Here is a 22,403-nt window from a genome sequence, read left to right on the forward strand (position 1 = left end):
CACCGCAGAGGCCTGGCCCCTCGCCTATCCTGGATTTATAAGTGACGGATACAAAAGTGCATGAGTTTGTTTTCTGAGTTGTTTAAATTGTTATCAAACCAAGAGTTGAAATCTGATGAAGATAAAATTGCTGAAAAAAAAAGGAAGCTGAAATAAAAAATATTTGGATATCCATTTGCCGTTGTTTCCATTTCTTCTTTTTCTCAAGCAAGTGACACAGATATTGAAAAAAATCCAAATCCACAAAATGGGGAATTCCATGTTGACCAAAAGGATTTACACTCCTAAAAATAAGAGATTGCTGCACGACATTCTCATTGTGTTTATCATTTTTCTAACAAAAACCTAATGCAGGACTACAACCAGAAAAGTTAAACGGCACATACAAAAAAACAACAAAAAAAACAGAACAGTCACCCATAAAGATAACTGAAACACACAGCAACCCCCCCCCCCCCCCCCACACACACACACACACACACACACACACACACACTCCCCCAGCATCGCATAGCACTCTTTAACCAAATGTACAATTACGTCCTTGCCTTCCCTTGCATCGACTTGTGGCCGCTTTACCTCAAATGACCATGTAATGCTCAGGGAGGCAGGAAGCCGCCCTACAAAAATGCTGAAAAAACAGCCACTCTGTCATTGTCTGTTCGCCATTTTTACGAGTTCTTTGTATAGCTCTCCCCCCAAAAAAAGGCCAGAAATTGTTTGTGGCTCGGTTGTTGCAGACGACGTCATGTTAAATGTTTAAAAGTTTAGCTAGACCCCCCCCCCCTCCCCTGCCTCCATTATTTTCCACTGGGTTTTCTTTTCAAACCAGCTTCACCGGGGCTGCAGTTTGTCTCCCAGCCCGCCTGTCTTTGATAAACCCTGCAGGAGAACACTCAAGCAAAGTTGAAGGCAAAAAACATTCACACGGTGCCCCATCTCATCGCGGCATCATCTGCAAAACTCGCAAACCGACCTGTTTCCATTTAGAGCCCTGCCACTATGTTGCTGCCCCAGGAACATGTGCACCGACACACACGAGTATATGCACACTGAAAAAAAAAATGCATGCACACATGCAGGCACGCACACACTCAAGTACACACACACACACACACACACACACACACACACACACACACACACACACACACACACACACACCGTATTGCAGACATGTTTCTAGTGAGTGCGTTGGAAGTGGCAGTCTGCCTTTTGCCCCCAGGATGTTTACAGCTGGGATCACCAGGAGAGTCTGGCTTTCTGGCAGCTTTACAGCAGAACCAGGGAAACCCGGGCAGACACACACACACGCACACGCACACACACACACACACACACACACACACACACACACACACACACACACACACACACACACACACACATGCATGCAGCACACACACAGACACATGCAAAAGAGCCAAAAGGGGCACCCAAAGTAATACATCCTGCAGCCAGTGAAGGTCAGCTCAGCAATAACTCCAACCTATTTATCTGTGTGTGAACATAGTTTATAAAGATGTATGAATATTTCTAATTTTATTATTTTTTTTGTATATTTTTGTATTTTCCATTCACATCTCCCTCCTTCCCACCCTCCCTCTCTGCTTTGGGACGCTTCAAGCTATGGAGAAGCCTGATTCAAAGAATTGGCATGTCCTGTGGTAATACAGACCAGAAGGTTTCTAGGCACACACACACACACACACACACACACACACACACACACACACACACACACACACACATTCTAACCAAAACATCCTGGCACCACTTGTTGGGTTGAAAGTTATTATTAGTGTCTGGGGGTGGTGTGTGTTTCTGTAAATGTGTGTGTTACCAGGCTGTGGCAAAGGGTTTTCCCCATGACGAGAGGCAGTCAATAAAACGGCGGTGCACTATTTTGTGAGACGGTGTTAAGAAACACGCAAATGTGTCTTTAAGTCAATTGAAAACTGGAAAAAAAAGATGCACAAAAACAGATTTCCTCTGAACGTGGTGAAACCTTGTATTATTATTAGTATGATTTAAGTCCAAACATAAAACTGTTTCCAGCATTTTATCAACTGTGTGTATTTTGGCAGGTATCCGACCAGGTGCACATGTGAGTGTAAGCCCTCATGAGCACTGTAGCTTATGTGACTGGACTATGTAAAAATGTTAAGCTCGGAGAGAAAACAAAATGGAAAGCTGCTCTTTTTTCATTCTCTTTTCTTAAAAAAAAAATAAGAAAAAAAAGTGCATTGCTGCTGTGCCCTTCAACCTCGGCGCTGAGCTTTAACACCAGCCGCATCGTGTGTTGGTTTTGGGTCTCCCCGCACCCTCGCTGTTCCATGTTCAAATAAATATACAGTACAAGAAGCGAGGGAAAGACGGAGGGAAAGACGGAGGGAGGGGGGAAGCAGAGGAGAAGGAAAGGGTGACAGGGAAATATTGAGCTGTAAAGAGAAAGGAGAAATGGATAGACAGATGAAAAAGAGCTTCCTCTGGTTTAGGGTTAAACCTTGGAGGATGTTTGAGAGAGCAGATGTGATAAGAGGGGAGAGAAAAAAGGTAGGAAGGGAAGACACCAAGGCAAAACTTACTCCTCTTCCTCTCCCCTCTATTGCCCCCACCTCCACCTCTCCTGCCCACTTTCTCCCGCTTCACATGGTCCTTGTTACTCCTGCTACTACAGAGACACTCCCGCCTCCTCCCCTACAATCCGGCCCCGCTCTTGCTCCGTGCCTTCTTCTTTGAAATGAAGAAAGTTTATTAGAAGCAGCTTGTGTGTGTGTGTGTGTGTGTGTGTGTGTGTGTGTGTGTGTGTGTGTGTGTGTGTGTGTGTGTGTGTGTGTGTGTGTGTGTGTGTGTGTGTGTGTGTGTGTGTGTGTGTGTGTGTGTGTGTGTGTGTGTAATTGGGAACAGGGCAAGGCAGGGGGGCTCTGGTATGCACATGTGTGTGCCAGCTTTGGTGTCCGACATGCTGGGGGGTCCTGACTCTTTGTAAAAGGGCCTTCTCAGTGCTACACACGCAAACATACACACACACACACACACACACACACATACACGCACTTATGTCAGAGAGCAGAGCGGCTGTGGCTACGGCCTGGAGACAGTGAGACTGTGGCTAGCTCCTAATAGTTCTGCAAAGCATCATGGGACACCGCTTTGACCAGTTGGTCCGGTAACAAAGCGCGCCGGGTCAAATCATGTCAGCGTGCTGGGGAACCAACAGTCATTTTTGCCAGTGGTATTCAGTGGAATGAATTTTGGAGCAGAAAGTGGAAAAGAATCTCTCTGGTGGTGGTGGAATAAACGCTTGGGTCCAACTTAAATAATTCTCCTGGTATTGTCTTTGCTGGAAAATATTATAAAAATGCTCTCGTTTCATGATTCATACAGTTTACGTGATTCAAACACACATCTTGTGTTGTGCAGAAAGCTCTCACAATATAGTGAGTCATGTCTGAGCGCAGAACACAGTTTCAGTCTGATTATAAGATTTGCACAACAGTCAATGGGCCATTAAGGCATTTCAATATTCCACAGCAATTGAAAATCATTGGGTTGCAGTAGTGACTAACCTACATTACATCACCCAACTTAGTATGTCCACCAGAGGGGACTGATTAACAAACAATTTGTCTGCTAACAACATAGGCTACTGAATACATTGGTCACAACTTTTTTAATAACTAATTAACAGGTATCAACCTTTTTTATATATCATATATGTGAAGAAAAGAAAATCTGCAACATCTTGCCAAAGGACTGCAGTTGAAAATTAGCCCTGTGGCTAATACTGGCACGTTTACAGAAATGTTGATTAATGTGCATTTTCCTTTTTCAATAAATAAATTAATTAATTGAAAATGAAAAATTGTCATTAGACTTTTCAAATGCTAAGATATCAATATTGCTATCAGCCTTTTAAAATTCTGCATTTGTTTGCCTCACATTCCATTATCATTTGTCATGCTAAAGTAGTCCAAATGTCCCATAAAAGTGTCCAAATACATGAATGTTAGAGAGTGGATGTGCGAACAGCGCCTCACCTCATCATCTTTAAACCAGGACATGGACTCTGCGGTGAGGACAAACCAGTACTCCTTGGCTCCTCCCTTCATGATGCCGATGTTGTTTATGGTCAGCCAGCCCTTCCTGATCACCTGAGAGACACAAAGGACACGTGGACAAAGAGGAAAAGTGATTCATTTATAAATAAAATACGTCGGGCCAAAATCACCATTTCAAACACATATTTCACCATATGTTTCTCAGCCTGTGTATTGAACACACCTACATACATGTATGCGGCAGGCAGCACAGTTAAAAACGTAATGCCGCCGCTTCTAGTGGAGATAAGAATCAACTGCCACAAACAACATTGGGGTGACGCTCACCTACTGTGACTATACACACTTATTTCACTCTCTTCACCACACAGGAGCTATGGGACACATACATTTACATGTGTTTTTTGTGTTAATTACCTTGTACCGATCGTTACCTCCTCTCTCCGGCTGAATGAGAATGTGGAGAGAACGTTACAAAGCTATGCCAACGCAAGGCATTTTTTTTAGGAAAGGCCAAATACACAAGGTTTCTGTCAAGTACCAGCACATTACAGCTGGCTGCTGGGGCGGCAGCAATGGGGACAGCAAGCAGGGGGGGTGGCAGGGGGGAACCAAGAGGCTTCACAACAAGAGTGGCCCATGTCAAACTTTTCTGAGGCCATGCAGTGAAATGCAGGAGCCTGACCGTATTATACGCTATGTACTACGCAAAAGGGGGGGGGGATCAGAACCCAGCTGTTTTCCCTTTATGGCTCATCTTTACTTTCAAGAATACACAATTTGTCCCCATACATGATGTTTAATTTCCTCTTGAGTAGCTTCCCAGTTAGCTGTATAACAAAGTCACATATACAGTATATTCTATAATTGTTGTATCATTTAGGATTAGACTTGTGGACTTATATATGATCAAAATAATCAAATAGAAGATATAGTATTTATAAGGGTGCAACCATACAAATAATTGGTATTGCCCAAATTCAAAATTTGACATCTTTAGAGAGTTTCAGCAGACTACAATTTAAGATAAAGGTCGGTGGGGGTTCCAACAAAACTTTGCTCACCGTCGACATGGACACACTGAGGATCCATCAATATACGAGAGAATAAATAAGTAATAACATATCTATTAAAGTTGATACTTCAGGGGTCCTACATATTTCAGTTAGGAGGTCAGGAAGGTGTTAAATAAGGAGAACAGAAGTTGCGGGGGCCAAAAAACATCCATCTGTAAACAGAAAGGGAAGATCAGCACTTTGTTTACTATGTGCCCCTAACCTTTGACCCTCACCCCAACCTGGGTGGTTGTTATGACAGACAACTATGTAGTTGATATATGTCCGGCACACTGCATTTTCCTCTGGCTTCCTGCTACTTTGGACGAATAGGGGAGGATCAGAGAATAGAATCGGGTGATGAATAGAAAAAGTCTAGAATAATAATAAAAATGTTTGATCATTTTCTTCATATAAAGCAAAAACTGTCTGCTATGACTCCTCAAGAGTCACCACAACGAGCATCTCCAAACTGGGCTTTGAACAAGACTGTAGGATCCCGTCTAGGACAACATTTAACAGTACTCTTGTCCTGTTGTACTGTAAGCGTGTGTGTGTGTGTGTGTGTGTGTGTGTGTGTGTGTATGTGTTCTTGTGTTTTTACGTTTGCTTTTGCGTCTGAGTGTGTGTGTGCGTTTGACTGACAGTGTGAGAGTGCTGAAAGCACAGAGCTGAAAAATGGGGGAAAGGGAAGCAGCCAAGCATCCCCGTTCACAGCCACCTGCCCATCTACTGTAGGTAGTTGGTATGAAGCTCATTTCATGAACACACATTCTTACACACACACTCATACACATTTCAAACATATAAACACATATATCCTGACTTATGCAGGCAGTTAAAACATGAGCACATACGCTTGAAAGCCTACGCGCAGACATGCACAGAATCAAACGCACTCACATTTGGAAGAAAAGACGCAATACTCACCATGGCCTCATCCTGGAGCAGAAAAGCCACAAAGGAGGCGACAAAGGGATGAGACACGGCAAAGAGAGAAATCACTCAGAGGAAAGCAGTGGCAACAAAATGACAGACACAGAAAAAACCTGAAGAGGAGCTGAAGAAAAGAAGATTAAAGAGTATGTTTTTAAAGGAAAAACAGAATAGGAGCAACATGCTTTCAGGATGCAAACGCAAAATAGTAATCGTGCAAAGTCTGTTGATTTTACCTTAAAGCTATAGTGCGTAACTACTGTCGCCCCACTGAGGAATTCTGAGGAATTACAACAACGCTGTCGGCGCATCTACATGAGGTAAGCCTTCTGTGATTGCGAAATAATTTACATCTGCTTTGAGGTTTTATTTTAGCAGCAGAATCAACGACTAAAACTTTTCATGGGCACTTCTTGAGAACCTGCACCAGTGTCGAGGGGTGACACCAGTTTGTAAACGCTGCAATACTGAGAAAATAAGAGAGAGTTTTGTGGAGCTGATAGGCTTAAACAACTTTGTTTCAACTCATTTGGCAATGGCTTTAATGTAACTGACATTCATTTACATGAAAAAGTTATGCACTAAAGCTTTAAATGAGTCATTGACTTGATATTGTGACATATCTAGTGGTTAGTTACTGTAGGTTTTGCTTCTCAGTTCATGCACTCCGAGATACAGATGGAGATTTAAAATTTCAAACCATTTTCTGTTATTACAATCCAACATTTTGAGAATTGTGTAACCCTGGCAGATGTATGCCATTGCTTTCTACTTGATATTAATATTAATGACCGTGTTTCATCTCAATAAAAGTGAGGTCTGATATTTTGCAACAGGCCCCGCATTTGAGCTGACATCACCGTGACTTTCAACTAGAGGACAAGTTCTTTCAAGATTCCACAACTGTTGCCCATTACGTGTGTACAAAGGGGGCTGCATTGTATGGAGGATATGGCCTGTTGCCCAGGGTAACAAGATACTGTATAGCTGTGCTACATTTAGCATGGGCAAAACAGAGAGAGTTGAGTGCTAACAGAATAACGCCTAGGGGGAAAGACTGGATGAAGTTCAGATGTCACATTCTCGGCCAACAAGATGAACACACGCTTGATGAGTTTGGTGTGTGTGTGTGTGTGTGTGTGTGTGTGTGTGTGTGTGTGTGTGTGTGTGTGTGTGTGTGTGTGTGTGTGTGTGTGTGTGTGTGTGTGTGTGTGTGTGTGTGTGTGTGTGTGTGTGTGTGTGTGTGTGTGTGTGTGTGCGTGCGTGCGTGCGTGCGTGCGTGTGTGTGTGTGTGTGTGTGTGCGTTCATACGGCTTAAAGTCAGGGACTCTGTACAGTGCATCGTTGTCCGACCAGTAAAATTAAAGTGATGGCCTAAGCCGGCCATGTGTGTGATCAAGGTACCTTGTTGCCAGATGCCTTCTTCTGGTTCATTTGGTTGATCCTCTGCTGAGCGCTGCACAAATAAAATACATCAGGAGATAAATATGATATTTGAACTGATATATCTGTGAGCACTTATCATGGCAGTGACCGTGGTAACATAAACACTAGAGTAGAGAGGAGAACACATGGAAACTCACTTGGCAAATCCAATGAAGTCTTCATGGTTGGTGTTCATGTAGGACAATTCAATGTCTATCAACAGCATAACCTGAGCAGAGGGAGAGAGAGAGAGAGCGGATATCAAGGAATGCCCATTCACTATTTATTTATTTTGTGTGTTTTTCATCTTTAAATGAATTGTGTAAGCTGCCATTAAAACTTGTAAGGGAAGCTTACTGCTTTGTAAATATATTCATTTATTTAATCTAAGCCAAAGTCATTTTATTTTTGTTTGCCTAACACTTATTTACAGTTATCTTTGAAATTATTCTGGTGGCATACATTAAGTGGAAAATCCCAGTTTAAACTTGTCCAGTATATGTTTTAGCAGCATGCTATGTGGCTAGTGGCTTTACAGTACCTTCTAAACAACTGATAGATATTGTGATTATTAAGTAAAATGGTCATTGAAGAATGATCTTTGTAAAATAAAACAAACTCATTATCATCAATATTTCATAAAAACCAACCTCCCTGCGTGTCACCATAGACCACTCACTTCTCTTGCATTGTGTGCAGTTTTTTTGTTTTTTTTGTTACCTGTCCCTTAGTGCGGCTTTCCCGGTCCCTGATGTGCTGGGTGACGATTCTCTCCATCTCCTCTCTCAGCTGAGGATACTGGGCCAGCTGTGAGCACAGACAACAGTAGGTAGGTAGCACACACATAAAAACACACACAAACACACTTGCCAAATCATACAAAGTCTGTCTCAGATCTATATACAAACTACAATAAAGTACAACATTACTTATCTCACTGAACCACGTCACACAGTTCAACCAATACAACACAAAATACGCAACAGAAAACAGGTTATGTTTTTAAGGAGTTTATCCCAGACTCGGCTCTAGTCTCCGCACACTTTGACCAGTGGGGTGGATTGGAATAGATTGTATGTGCAAAATGTATTTGTTGCCAATGTGGAACAAATGCAGGAGAATAGTGCAAAGTCTGTGATATTACCACACAAACACAGAATAAACAGCGTTCCTGGCAGAAAAGTTTCCTTTTCCCAGCACACTGTGGGTCTTTTTTTTTCTTTTTCTTTTTCCATGAGCTCATTGCAAACCCACGAACATCAGACATTGGTGGGCCTCCAATGTGACATAAACACATTTGGAGAAGTGTGAGGGAAAAAAGAAAAAATCTAAAACCAAAAATCTCAGAGCAGGAAAAAAAATATACACCGTTTTTTTTTTTTTTTCTTGCAAGTTACAATGCGTCCTTCACGTCCGTCGGATGGTTTGGTGAGTGAGTGGATATTAATGGATAACTTTGTGTTTTTTTTACAAGATGATTAACTGCTTCCTGTGTTTGTTACAATTACAGAGCAGAAGACATCCCTAAAGATTAAGTGGTTTATAATAATGGAAACACTGTAATGACAATTTCAGTCTACCGGTAATTACTGACATTAAAACTATGTCAATGTGTAAGTGTTTCTCGCATTGCTCTTTGCTGGAAATTTTGCAAATTAAATAAGAATCAAATGACAATTTTCCAATACTTCCAAAGCCAAGGAACATTTCATTGGACAACTACTTTATTATTTTTTGGGATTACAGTTTACGTGAGGAACTTCCCACAGTACAACAAGCATCTACACATAATACTAGGGCTCACTGGCTTTAAACTTAAATGCGAGTAGCCTACTAATTTCTTCTGGGATGTTTTTTTTTACCAGGGACCCATAACTTTAACCTCAGTCTTGCAGCATTATAGCATAGCCATCATGAGCATATATGAGGTAATTTAACAAATTGTATTAGAATACTCATTAGCTTGTTTGCTTAATTAGGAAGCTAACTACAGCCTTCTATTTTTTTAATGACAAGTGTAATTTCAACTTAAAAGCTATAAGCCTCCTGAAGTTTGCTTCTGTGTTAAATGAAAGACGCATTTTCTCGAAAATATAAAAATTCCGAACGGGAAATAATGTATTGTAGTCATTATTTGGGTTGTGTTAACATAAAAATATCAGCATTGTCCCATTATTAATAATGTATTAAATTGATTCGATGACTTTCTTCAGAAAAATTGTGAAAAACGTGAAAATAAAACAAAATGAAAGCAAAATAATTTGAGCTACTGGAAAGATGCATTGTAACTTGATGATGGACTAAGTTAGTCAGAATCTGATGGGGTGTACAGCGTCTTAAAAACTGATGCAAAAACACAAACGAACAGTGGAAATACATGTTTTTTTTGTTTGTTTTTTTACAAACAATGCAGCAAGCAGGGGCACTCAACTTGATTTAGACTGACATGCAATGCAAAGGAGCAAGGAAGGGAGGGATGGGAGGGATATGGGAGGGAGGGTGATGGAGGAAGACTTCAAACTGACCCCTTTGTGGTTTTTCCCAAACACTGTTATTAAAATACAGTATCTCTATAGAAAATATGTCTGTATACGTCAGACAGAGGAGAGAAATCCAAAGGAGGTCACATCACGCTCACTCTTTTTCGGCATTCTGCTTATTGCGAGGAAGCAGCCGGTTCAAAGGGATTACAGGACAACAGAATGGAGATAGAGAAAATAAAGAAATGCTCGAGAGCATAGGTCAATTAGTCAGCGAGTGAAACTACACAATCAGTCACTCCACATATGTTAAACCACAATGACAAAGACAGAAAAAAATGTAATCAAAAATGAATTAATCAGTAAGTCAAATATGAGACAAAAATTAGCTAACATGCAGGTTCGAGAGGTCAACAATTTGTTAAATTGTCAAATAAGCCCGAAGACAAATGACAAAGAAAGTTGAATTAAGATGCAGGTTATATAGGCTAGGTACACTGAGATCTGGAGTAAGGATAGACCGATATCTGAAGGCTGAAATTATGCGTTTTTGATGAATGATTTGACATAATTGCTTTGATCTAGAAATGTTAAATCTGCTCTGAATATTCAGGTAATATACAGTAGGTTTTAATTGTTGTATTTTTTCCACCAATGTTTAGGGTTGGCATTTATTTGGAGTGGGTTTACATAATTGAACTACTTCAATACATTGAATATTGGAGCATTCAGTTCAAAGCAAAGCACAGAGAAGCTAGCTTCGATATACATTTTTTGTTTTAGAATCTATGAGAGATACCTTGTATAGGGCAGGAAAACAAATTACATTATGTGTGAATTACTGCGAATAAATTCCGTATTAACATTTATGGTTTTTAACTTTTTAGTCCTTACAGAATACTGAATGTTAGCTTAAAATGCTCTATTCATACCAATAGATTTGGCTCTTCAAGATATTTTAAACATGTGGATGTTAAAAGCATATAATTTACACTTACAAATAAAAACAGTTCCACATTAACATGTAGAAGTCTTGATCAAGTTCCCACTAAAAGGACTTTTTTGAAAGATTACTTTTTTATAAATATTAGCCTAGGCCTACAACAAAACTATAAGGAAGCAGTAAAGGCCCTATATCACGCCCAGCCATCGGTCTACCCGTACCTGTGTGTTTAACATACAGTAGATAGTGACAGTGGCTCGGTTCTCTTTGGCATTTTACCTTTTGACTACACTTTTGTATGGTGGAGGTGAGTTCGCTGACTACCATATCTACACACTTCAGTGTGGGCTCCTTCAGCTTTAGGATCTGCTTTTTCACTATGGCCTCAAATGCCAGGTCAGGGGTGAACAGCCCCGTCCTGTAGGGATAGGCAGGTGGCACGGGAGAGAGGGGCAAATTAAAAAAATAAAATAAAATAATTAAGTCAAAAAAGGTAGAGAAAGAGGATAAGGGAAAGCACCAAGCGAAGAGTTGTGAAAGGAGAGACAGAGAAAAGTGAGAAAGCGGAGGGAGGCGTGAGACAAATAAAAAAAAAAGGAGTGAAAACAGATGGTGAGGGGAAAGAGTAAGGTACAAAAATTGGAGATGGAACAGAAGAAACAACATATTAATGCTTTTAAAAAAAGACAAGGAGGTGTAGAGGTTGGAGGGGAGATAAACAGCACAGAAGGAAGAAAATGCAAGTGAGAAATTTGATTTCCCCCTGAAGCCATTCTAAAACAGGACAATACTGGAGTCTCTCTCTATCGATAAAGAGCAAACAGAGAGAGAGAAGAAAAAGACAAGAGACAGAAGAGAAAGAAATAGAGAGAGCTCCCAGTCTGCACAACTCCACTAGCCAAAGAACTCCAAGCAACGAAACCAGCGTGAAACCGCAGCTGTGCACCCCGAACATCCAGCCAAAATACCCTGATCCCTCCTGATGCTGACCCTTTCTCCACCCGTCCCTCCTTTCCCTCTGACTTCCAGCGGGGAGCGTCATCATAACATTTACTATCCTGAGGCCCTCAAGGTTGTTGCAGTCCAACCGCTGTTCAAAATGGTTTGGTCACAGAGGATCAATTTTGGATACAGACTACTGCTCTTTTTCTTTTGGCAACGCTCATTCAGGCCTCTGTAGCTCTGTAGAGCGCGGCCCCCCTAGGGCCCGTTGAAGAGCAGTTAAAACATAATAGTCATGGCTCCTGTCCTGCTGCAGGTGCACGGCTGCAGTCTCGCACACAAGGAAGTCTGGACGCTGAGCTCATCCAATATGGCTGCAAGGTTGAAGACTTTGTGAACTTTTGTTTGCCTCTATGTGCAATCAAAGGTGGGAAGAGTATCTTGAGTGTCTTGGTCAAGGTTCATGAAAGAGAACCATGACTACTCGAGTTGAAAACCAACACATACAAAACACATTTCCTAATCCCACAAAAAATACACTAACCTCAAGTGGGACTGAAGGCTCAAAAACTAAAACCGTGAACAAATTCAAATACCAACTCTGTTGTGCACACAACGTATTACTACATACATAAATATATATATGTGCAAACAAGATAATAACTTATGTGCTTTAGATAATAACTTTTGAGAACATAATACTATCTCGTTCAATTAAGATAACTTCTGCGAACAAGATAAATGTAATGACAATATATTAAATAACTTGTGCAAACAAGACAATAACTCAATAACAAGATTGAAAATATATAAATATCTTTAAGGTCTTTTTGCACTCTGTAAGTACATAGTGAGTACACAATTATCCTCCTCACTGTGCAAAAACAGCCCAACTAAGGCTACTCTGTTCTTTTATAATGGGGATCTGATCACAATAAATCATCAAGAATGTGCTCGTAGTATGTCAAAATGAATTATCTCGGGTTATTCGTAATTAGCTGCTTTTCAACTTGACTTATTGACAAGAAAGGTAAACGTAAAATCTGAGCTGACAATAAATCTCTTACAGGCAACCATATTTTGACTGCTCAGCCTCCAACAACTGTTTTTTTTCCTCCGGCAGAGCTCTCTACAACGGCCAGCGTGTCCAGCCAAACTCCTCTACAGCTATACAGTGTAGGCAGGCAGGTAGGTGTACCGCAGTCCAACCTGCCCCTCGCTTGTTCAAGAACTCAACGAGGGGCTGGAGAGCACCGGGTGGTGACAGTGAAAAGGGAAGTGAACAGCAGAGGGACTTTGCAGAGGAGGGTTTTTCAAAAATAACAAGAAAAGTACTATCTAACTGTTTTTCCTGTGATTTTTTTTACCTTCTTGGTACACTGCCTAACCGTATTGACTAGCTCAGAAATGACCATGTCCACACATTTGGTGCAAGGCTCTTTAATCTTCCCAATCTGCCTTTTCACAATGGTCTCAAAGGCCATGTCCGGGGTGAAGAGGCCAGTTCTGCCCGACAGAGAGAGAACCAGCCACAGGGCCCCAAAAAAAGAGGGGGATGGTAGAGAGAAAGGGTTGGGTAAAGAGAAGATTGTTAATTGTGACAAATTATCCTCTGTTACTGAGCCTCCCCCCAAAGAAAAAACACAAACAGACACCATTTAAATTGAGAGAGGGAAAGAGAATGGAATTGTAAAAATAGTTGCAAAGCAGCATATACGAGGAAATATCAAGTAATCTGTTTTTAATTTGGACATTTCTACAGCAAATATCCAGTCAATTTCCCTCAGCTAGTTAGTGAGCTACTGCAGACTGGTCGGTCTGTTATCCATCAGAGAGGATGAACGGGATCACATTTTATAGAGAACATTTAATGTATTTCGTCTATTTCCATGGAGAACAACATGTTTTTGGGATTCTGGGATTCATCTGTCAACATTTCCATCCGACAGTCATCAATGTGGCTTAACAGTGTGAATCACTGTATTGCCTAAGATTGGTTAAAAGTTCAAAACAGGTACCCAAAAGTACTAACCGGTACATAGTCTTGTCAATAGTCACTGAAAATGTAGTTTTGTTCAAATCATTAGGACACCTCATACACACAGTAGTCTAAGTCAGATCAGCCACCTAAATCTAAATCTATCAATATAAATTGATATATTAAATGTGTTTCAGCCTACACTTCATCAGTTAACCCAGATGTGAAATAAAATTGGTTCAAACTCACTTAAAAATAACTTTATTCGCTTTTGTGTAGGTACAAAAGGCAAGTGTTTAAAAAGGATTGCGCCTTTGTTATACCCATAATTGTCTGAATGTGAATATGGACTTTTGTTGAATTTGTTTTGCGTTACTTAAATCTGTTAACATCAAATTGCCGAAAGCCTTATGACCTAACGTTTACCTAGTAACACACAACTATCTGGATAATCTCTATCTGTATTTTAAACTCATGTATTTACATTAAGACAATGTTTCAGATGGTTACGGGGCTTATTGGCTGATACAGTGCATATACGCACACATCGTTCATATCCAAACAGAGAGAGAACGAGGGCAGAGTGAACTAATGCACATCCCAGATGAAAGGTTTCAGGTTTCACCGACATACTGACAAAAAGGCAACGCATCAGCATGAATGGAAAAACAAATAGAAGACGTGGGGAGGCCACCAAAAAAATCGCCTATCTGATCCAAAACCTCCTCTTGTCTCTGTGATGCCATTAGTATTCAACAGAGCGATCAATCTAAGTGAAGAGGACATTGAGATTAGATAGGCAAAAGTCAATTATATATGGTGTCTGGCCAGTAGAGGTGACTGAGACGGGGAGAGAGAGAAAGAGGGGGAGATGAAGTGAAGTAAAGAAGGAGGGGAGCAGACACAGAAGGGTGAGTTGGAGGGCGGACGTGCCTGATTCCGTGAATATTCTTGATGGCGTAGCTGATCTCCTTGCGAAGCTCTTTCTCATCAAACTCCATCTGCAAAAAGAAATGTGGATGGTTAAGTATGCACACTCGTACAGATTTGAAAATCACTTCTAGTCCTCTCTCTCTCTTTCTCTCTATCTGTCCTGATTTCTCCGGTCTTTACTTTCTCAACAGATTTCCAAACACCACTTCAGCAAATAAAATGACCTTCTGCACTTAGCAATTTTATAAATTAAGATTTAAGTATTATTCTTTTTAGAGTACATGTCTAGACAAAGGTTTCCTCCGTCAAATGGATAACCCTAATCCACATTTTCTAGCAGTTTGGTTTACAACACAGCTTATTTATATTAGCAGTGCTTCCCAACCTGGGTGTTGAAAATCGCTGAGACTACTAATCATAAATCAAAACAAAGGTATTTCGAGGCACCTGGAGCCAATCGTAAGACTAGAATATGCTTGTAAACCAAACAATGTGGGCCCTGCAGCTGTATAAAACAACAATGAAATAGTACATGTTCAGGTAGCGTGATGAAATAGAAGTGTTTGAATGAGAAAAGTCAGAGTCCTGAGGAGAGGATACCCAGTAGGAAGAAATGTAAGATGTGCCCAGAGACCTTTCATAGCTTCCAGTACACTGTAGCTCTGTTAAACAAATCCTCGCGATAATGATTGATTGTTGGTGATGTTGTTGTGGAGCATTTTGCTGGTAAATGTCTGTCTTCAATTGTAAAGTTATTTTGTTGCGGTTGCATTCGTATGACAAAGGGATTTTCTGTAAGCATTATAAAAACCAAACTAACTAAAGAGACACGGAGAGATGTTTCTCATGAAACAACATACGTTTTTTAATGCTAGACTTTTTTCAATATTCTTAAATATAACAACAATATTGAATTTGAACTTTTTTTCGGATGGTTTCCTAGAGTATTATTTTACCTCTCCATACCAATCGACGTTGATATGAACAGGCTCGATGTCAAATGAACACAGCATAATGCCGCAAACAAACAGTATAAACATATTCGGATATGTTTAAGAGTCGGATAAATGTTCCAAAGAAATTGGGGTCTTCAAGATTCTCTTCTGCACAAATATTTACAGCAATTGAACAGACAGATGTTATTTTATTGCAAACTGCTGCCACGGACAGGAAACTATTTTTATTTTCTGATAAAACATGTCCAGCCAATTACCTTGTGGGGGTTTTAAGGCCTTTAGGTGTTTAACTCCATGTGCTTTAAATCACCATCTTTTTCTCCATTTGTGGTATGTATTATATTATACATAGAAAAGAGAGCAGAAAGGAAGTTTGTATGCAGAGGCTGGACATTAAATCATGAATGTTTGTAAAATCCAATTGAATCAGAAATACTTAATTGGTGGTTGGGGAGAAATAGAGGAAATTGTGTTGTTTTTGCTGAATTTTTAATAGAGTGTTGGCGAGTCTTTTCATAATTAGTCACCTCATATTCATAATGCAGTCTTCCTCTTGAGAGATTAAATGTGGATATTTATTTATTGGTTAGTGATAGAATTTGATTTTCTACCAACATTAATGTCTGGCCTTTTCAGTCAGTAACATGAAATACAATTAAATGGGACTTTTATACAGTTTCCTTATTGTACAATTTAGCCCTGGATTTAGCCATTGATACGTCAAAGTTTTAATTTGCTTTCGCTTTCTTAGATATATTCAGTCCTATATTTTGAGATATTAGGGGGAGGGTGTCGGTCATGGAAAGGGTTCAAAAAAAATCTAGCTGTAAAGGATGATGTGACTGTCCGTCCGTCCTTCGAGTTTTTCCCCAACCGGTCATCTATTCTACTTGACACTTGTAATGTGTATTGCGGAGGACCCAATTCACCCAATTGTGAAGTTGTTTGGATTAGCAATACTGTAAAAAACTGCTAAATACCTGCTCAAGCCAGTTGCTACCATAACAGGGCAAATAGACAAGCATCAAAATCAAAGTGGGCCTTGGTAGCTCACCAGTAGAGCACGTACCATTAAGACAAAAGTCCTTGTCGCAGAGGACCCGGGGTTGACTTTTTTACCATTTACTGTATGTCTTTCCCCTCTCTCTCTCCCCATTTCAACTCTGTGCTTAACACTATCCATTATCAAATTAAGGTGAAAACACCGAAATATCTTTAAAAAAAGGGAAATTTAAGCTTCAACCCGCCTCCCCACTGCAATAGTTTTATCACAAAATAAAAAAATAAAAATCTAATCACACGTAAATTAACACAACATCTGGCTGCCAAACACCTTGACCAGTTCAAAGGGGAAGCGTTCATGGAAGATGCGGTTGATCCTGGCACCACCCGACAGCTCGGCTGTATCAATCTGGTCCCCGGAGCCCTCTATACACTTCTCAAAGTCCACAGAGAACTGCTGCACCATTCTACAGGGACAAACACACACACACACACACATACAGGAATCAGTCGTTCTATAAGTGTGTATTACCTGTCCTAAAGTATACCCTTCCGGTGGTGTGTTGTTACCACTACTCACTGGAGCAGGGCCTTGGTCTTGCGAGATGGATCGTCGGGTCTGAAGTTCTTGTACTGCTCCACCTCCTTCTCGATGGAGAGGAGCTGACTCTGCAGCTTGGCCCGCAGATTGGGAAGGGTGTCGCGGATGTGGTTGGTCAGTTGCTGTGCAGTGGCGGGGGGGGGGGGGGGGGGCAAAGGTCAGAGTTAGATCACTGGGGCAGGCTTCAAACACTTTGTCACTTTTCTCTCTTTTTTTTTTACACACCTGATTGAGGACTTTCTGGAGGTAGGGCGTGCCCATGCGGTCGGCCAGATGTCTATACGCAGGGTGGGAGAGAAAGAACTTCCTCTCAGCAGCCATAGCAGCATTGATGTCCTTCCTACCGTCAATGTCCTTCTGGCTTCTGTTCACCACGCCGATGTAACCTGGACACCACAGACAAGAGTCCCTCAGGGCATTTTTTTAAATACAGTCTGAAATAGTGAAAAGCAGATCCAGCTCCATTTTTTTTTTTGTTACCACTTCCTGGAATTCTTTTGGGAGCAGACTGGAACAGATTTAATACTTGTGGCCTGTAATTTGACGGGAAGATAGCACAGACTTGCATTAGAGCAATCTGGGATCGTGCCGGGCTCTTATTTCCTGCATATGAATTGTGTTTGAATAGCCAAAACACAAAAATGAACAACCCCCTTCAGGACCAAAACCGCTTAAAAACTGTGTTTAATAACGTTAAGCTGAGGGAAACCACATTTTAGGAGATGCTGGGATTAAAGAAAGGAATATATGAGGAACAGAAAGGAAGAAGGTAGGAATTACAGGAATAAATGTCTGAGTGTGTGTGTCCAAGTTTTTTTTTAAAGACGTAAAGAGGAAAAGAAAAACAACCAGGAGAGTTCAGGTCACGCGGATCCCATTTCACCTCCAGTTAAGCTTTCTCATGCATCACTCGGTTAAAGGCTGTTTCATGCTCTATAACTAATGCAACTGCGAGCCAGCAGTCTTGTAAATGTGAACATCCACAGCATTAGATGGAGAGAGAAAGAGAGGGAGGCGAGGAGAGAAAAAGAAGGAGCAGGAGGGGAAAAAATTGAAAAACAAAGGACATGGAAAATATTCAAAAGCACATGCCTGGGTTCTAACCAAGTGCAAATGGAAAGAAAAAAATCACCACATCAGCACATTGCAATAAAGGGCAGCTCACAAGACGCATGCAAGCTCTTGTGTCGTTTTCTGTTTCTCATTGCCCCCTTCACTTCATCTCCTTTGTAACTCTTCTTCTCTTCTTTCCGTCTTTCAAATTCTTACCCAGATCTATTTCATTGCATCGTCCTCCGTTTGTCTGTTTTCTGCTTTTTTTGTGCGTTTTTTTTTCAGTGGTCAGAGCAATGAACATATTTGAGTGTGACGGCTTATTACCACAAGAGGGAAACAGTGTGTCATTGCAAGGGCCATTCAGTGGAGAAAGCAACTCTGTGTGTGTGTGTGTGTGTGTGTGTGTGTGTGTGTGTGTGTGTGTGTGTGTGTGTGTGTGTGTGTGTGTGTGTGTGTCGGTGTGTGTCGGTGTGTGTCTGTGTGTCGGTGTGTGTGTGTGTGTCTTTGTGTGTGGGCGTACGTGTGTGTGTGTGTGCATGCGCGCATGTGTGTATGTGTGTGTGTGTGTGTGTGTGTGTGTGTGTGTGTGTGTGTGTGTGCACGTGCTCACCCCTCCTGAGTGGAAGGTGCTTATTCTCTAGGATCTCCTTAGCGTCTGTCCCCTCGTCCATCAGGTCCAGCTTGGTGATCACACCGATGGTCCTCATACCTACAGTCCATGTGAACACACAAACACACACTTCACAATGACGACCAACCAAATACTGAAAATGGAACTTGTAATTCTTCCTGATGCTGCTGATTGTTGTTCAAAATAATATTTCACATTACAGGATTATTATTATTATTATTCATGCGTTAGCAGATGCTAGCAGAATTGTAATGTTGTCGCTGGTGGAGGTGGACCTCATTTTATGAACTTTAGTAATAATACAAAACATTTGTTTGTTGCCATATTGGATAGTGTGTACACTTTGGCCTGTCCTCACTTTGGGACATATTTGGTGTTGAGCGTTAAGGTGTTTTTTTTTTCAGGTTAGAATTAAGTTTGGTAAGGCATTTAATTTTCATGGTATAGATTTGGGTAAGGGGCTGTGGAATGCATAATGTCAATGATGATCCTCACAAGGATAGAGGTACAAACGTGCGTGTGTGCTTGTGCGTGTGTGTGCGTGTGCTTGTGCGTGTGTGCAATACACTCACCCTGAGGGTCGACCTCTTTGGCAATCTTTAAAGCGTCAGAGTTGGCCAGATCGGAGTTGGCCGGGGAAACGGCCAGCATCAGGCAGTTCTCCTTGGTGACAAACTGCATCAGCATATCTCTTATCTGGGCCTCGATGTCGGCCGGCTGGTCGCCCACCGGCACTTTGGTCATCCCCGGTAGATCAACCAGGGTCAGGTTCAGCACTGTGAGAAGTAACAGGGAAGAGAGAGGGAAGTTAGGGATAGCTAATAATACTTTTGGCCAAGTAAAAATCTTTAAAGGTACATGATTTATAGATGTCAAATGTAGCAGAATTTTTTCCTGAGCTTCACCATTTGGGGAGTAGACGCGCAGGTTGATGGGTACAGCGGAGATGCCCTTGTTGGCCCCAGTGATGCGGTCTGTCTCTGCCTCGATCTCCTGTCGGACTTCATCAAAATCTACAAACCTTTTTCCCTTACAGTGGAGGAACTCAGCACTTTCTAGAAGAGACAATAATAACAAGAGATGAACATAGGAGACTCTGTAGGAAAAAAAGGAAGGAGATCAGAAGATGAAAGCAGAGAAGACAGCAAAGAGGAGAAATCGTGAACACAAACATGTTTTTCAACCCTCATAACCTACAAAATAAGGGATTTTTTTTTACACTTTAGGGCAAACCAATAGATTCCCTGTGAATAGGAAATGTAGATAAAATGCTAACTATATAGAATTGCAAACTGCCGTAAATCAGCGAATAATTTTTTTTTCTGTATGGCTTTGAAAAAAAAGAACCATATCGATATTAATATTGAAACATGAAAATGAATTTTAATGGATTAATCTTTGTATTGAGTAACTTCTATTACTCTGTCTCCTGGAGTTTACAAGATGGTTCTTTTATCAACAATTTCTAAGCTGATTCGAGGATATATATGGCTGAGTGTCAAAATATATGTATCAGTTTGTAAAATTCTGCCATCAAAGTATCCTATAACCATTTATGTGTAATCAAATGAATTTAAGCTTGATTCATTTCTTATTCCCGTTGAGGCAAGATTTTCCTGTGAGGTGTATGGAGGGGGAATGTTTAGACGTTGCTGTGTCAAGGCCTTCACTGTTGTCTCCAAAGAAATTGCTCAAAGGAACAGGGAGTAAGAGAGGGAAAGAGATTTGCTCTAGATGTCGAGTGATGAAGAAGGGCTTTAGGATGCAATTTGTTTAATGTCAGTGAGTTTAGTTTTGACTTAATACAATATATCATGACCTGATAGACAAGAACGTTATTTTTTTTTTACCTGTGGGGCTGTTAATCAGCTGAAGAACCAAAGGACGACGAGTCACAATGCCAGAGCCTCGGGGGAGGAAATCCCTGTAACACAACATAGGTTAGCAAGATCAGAAGAAGTTTTTTGATGGAAGTTTTTCCTCTATTAAGCTTATTGTCTAAATGTAGAGGGTGTCATACTGTGTACGGACTGTGAAGCCCAATGTGAGGCAAATGGCTACTTGTGATATTAAGCTATATAAATAAAACTGATTTGGAACTGAAACATGGCAATACGAATCACCAAACAACAAAAAGAGCATGAGTCTTTATAAATGAATCAGCATTCTGATGCTTCTCAGGTAAAAACATGTAGGTGTAAATGTGTCTGTGTACTTGTGTGTTCACAGTACAAAGCCAAATAACAGCTAATCCTCACACAGAAGCTGTGGTCCCACAAGGATAAATGTTCAATAGATCAACTGCTGTGAAGCATCTTTGTGGGTACATCCAATACAGTACAACCAAGGTTTGACAACAACAACAAAAACAACAACAATGTTAGAGGATCTCATCCTGAAGCTTTACCTGAATTATCCTGGTTCAAACAAGTACAAAATATATCACTTTTATATGAAAAATAAGAAATAACATTATAGTGATATCGCATTGATATAAATTATCTGAAATGTATTGTGTAACAATACTACTTTACAAAAACTGCACCTAAATGGCACAGTGAGTGCTAAACAAATAACGTAATAGTTTGAAGATAAAAGAGGTTAAATAGACGAAATTGGCATTTTCTCTATACTGACATTGGGAATTTATACAATTGTTCATCATCTTTAATATTCTAATGTCCAAGATGGAAAAATCTCCAAAAGTAAACTTCAATGTTCATGAGCTTCATAAGTTTTTTATTTCTAAAATGAGGACAATTCAAATACTTTACAGTATTGCAGCTTTTAAAGTGTCCTTAAAGCAATGTGACATGTGTATTCAAGTCTCTGATGACTGAATTACTGAGAACATTAGCAAATAAAACAGTGACTTTGGCAAAAGAAATTGGGGGTATTAGTGATTATTTTCAGTCCTCTATAGTTTTGTTATATAAAAAGTGTTTTTCATCTGTTAACCCACTGAAACACTGTCCTGGTGTGTCAGACGTGTGAAGTATGTGTCTGTGAATGCATCAGTGCTTGTGTCCATTCTGTCCACAGCCTGCCAACATATTTCTTTATGTTTACACTGTTTTTCTTCGGGTGGTTTTTCAGCTGCTTATGCAATACCAGCGTCAATCCACCACTGGCACTGTGTGCTCCTCAACAAGCTGACTGACAGACAGTTATACCGTTCAGTGATTCATGGTCTGTGTGTGCTTATAGCAACAATACTAAGGGTCTTTTAGACACACACATGGGCTACTGTCGTTCTTAATTCAACATTGCATAAGAGCAATTTATTAGCTTGTCTTTCAGTTGTAAATAAGTGATCATACAGCACACAGCTCGGGGACAAGAATGTAATTAAAGCATTCAAATGAAGGACTGCAAGTTCTTTAGTGTGCAAGGAGTGAACA

The 22,403-nt window shown here is 40.6% G+C and overlaps 1 protein-coding gene and 1 long non-coding RNA gene across 5 annotated transcripts in view; one reads left to right on the forward strand and one right to left on the reverse strand.

The window, feature by feature from the left end:
- LOC307265302 overlaps positions 1-142 on the forward strand; it is a 1,670-nt gene extending 1,528 nt beyond the window's left edge. Inside the window, exon 3 of the long non-coding RNA XR_013845341.1 lies at positions 1-142. This exon is cut by the window's left edge and continues 249 nt beyond it. This is a non-coding gene — a long non-coding RNA (uncharacterized lncRNA).
- dnm1a (dynamin 1a) overlaps positions 1-22,403 on the reverse strand; it is a gene marked incomplete at its 5' end in the record, with an annotated part of 50,462 nt that overhangs the window by 20,150 nt on the left and 7,909 nt on the right. For 2 of the 4 annotated variants that reach the window (XM_080046984.1, XM_080046985.1), the window contains 15 exons: positions 4,044-4,157; positions 4,482-4,511; positions 6,050-6,061; positions 7,460-7,511; positions 7,639-7,709; positions 8,201-8,287; positions 13,213-13,351; positions 14,757-14,824; positions 17,046-17,181; positions 17,295-17,437; positions 17,541-17,701; positions 18,982-19,080; positions 19,575-19,778; positions 19,908-20,057; positions 20,853-20,926. In XM_080046984.1, the coding sequence (XP_079903110.1) occupies positions 4,044-4,157; positions 4,482-4,511; positions 6,050-6,061; positions 7,460-7,511; positions 7,639-7,709; positions 8,201-8,287; positions 13,213-13,351; positions 14,757-14,824; positions 17,046-17,181; positions 17,295-17,437; positions 17,541-17,701; positions 18,982-19,080; positions 19,575-19,778; positions 19,908-20,057; positions 20,853-20,926 (1,540 nt within the window). The remainder of the gene's footprint in view (positions 1-4,043; positions 4,158-4,481; positions 4,512-6,049; positions 6,062-7,459; positions 7,512-7,638; positions 7,710-8,200; positions 8,288-13,212; positions 13,352-14,756; positions 14,825-17,045; positions 17,182-17,294; positions 17,438-17,540; positions 17,702-18,981; positions 19,081-19,574; positions 19,779-19,907; positions 20,058-20,852; positions 20,927-22,403) is intronic. The other 2 variants (XM_080046986.1, XM_080046987.1) reach the window with 1 other exon arrangement.

The sequence above is a fragment of the Ammodytes marinus genome (assembly GCF_949987685.1).
Source record: "Ammodytes marinus genome assembly, chromosome: 18".
Classification (NCBI taxonomy): domain Eukaryota; kingdom Metazoa; phylum Chordata; class Actinopteri; order Uranoscopiformes; family Ammodytidae; genus Ammodytes; species Ammodytes marinus.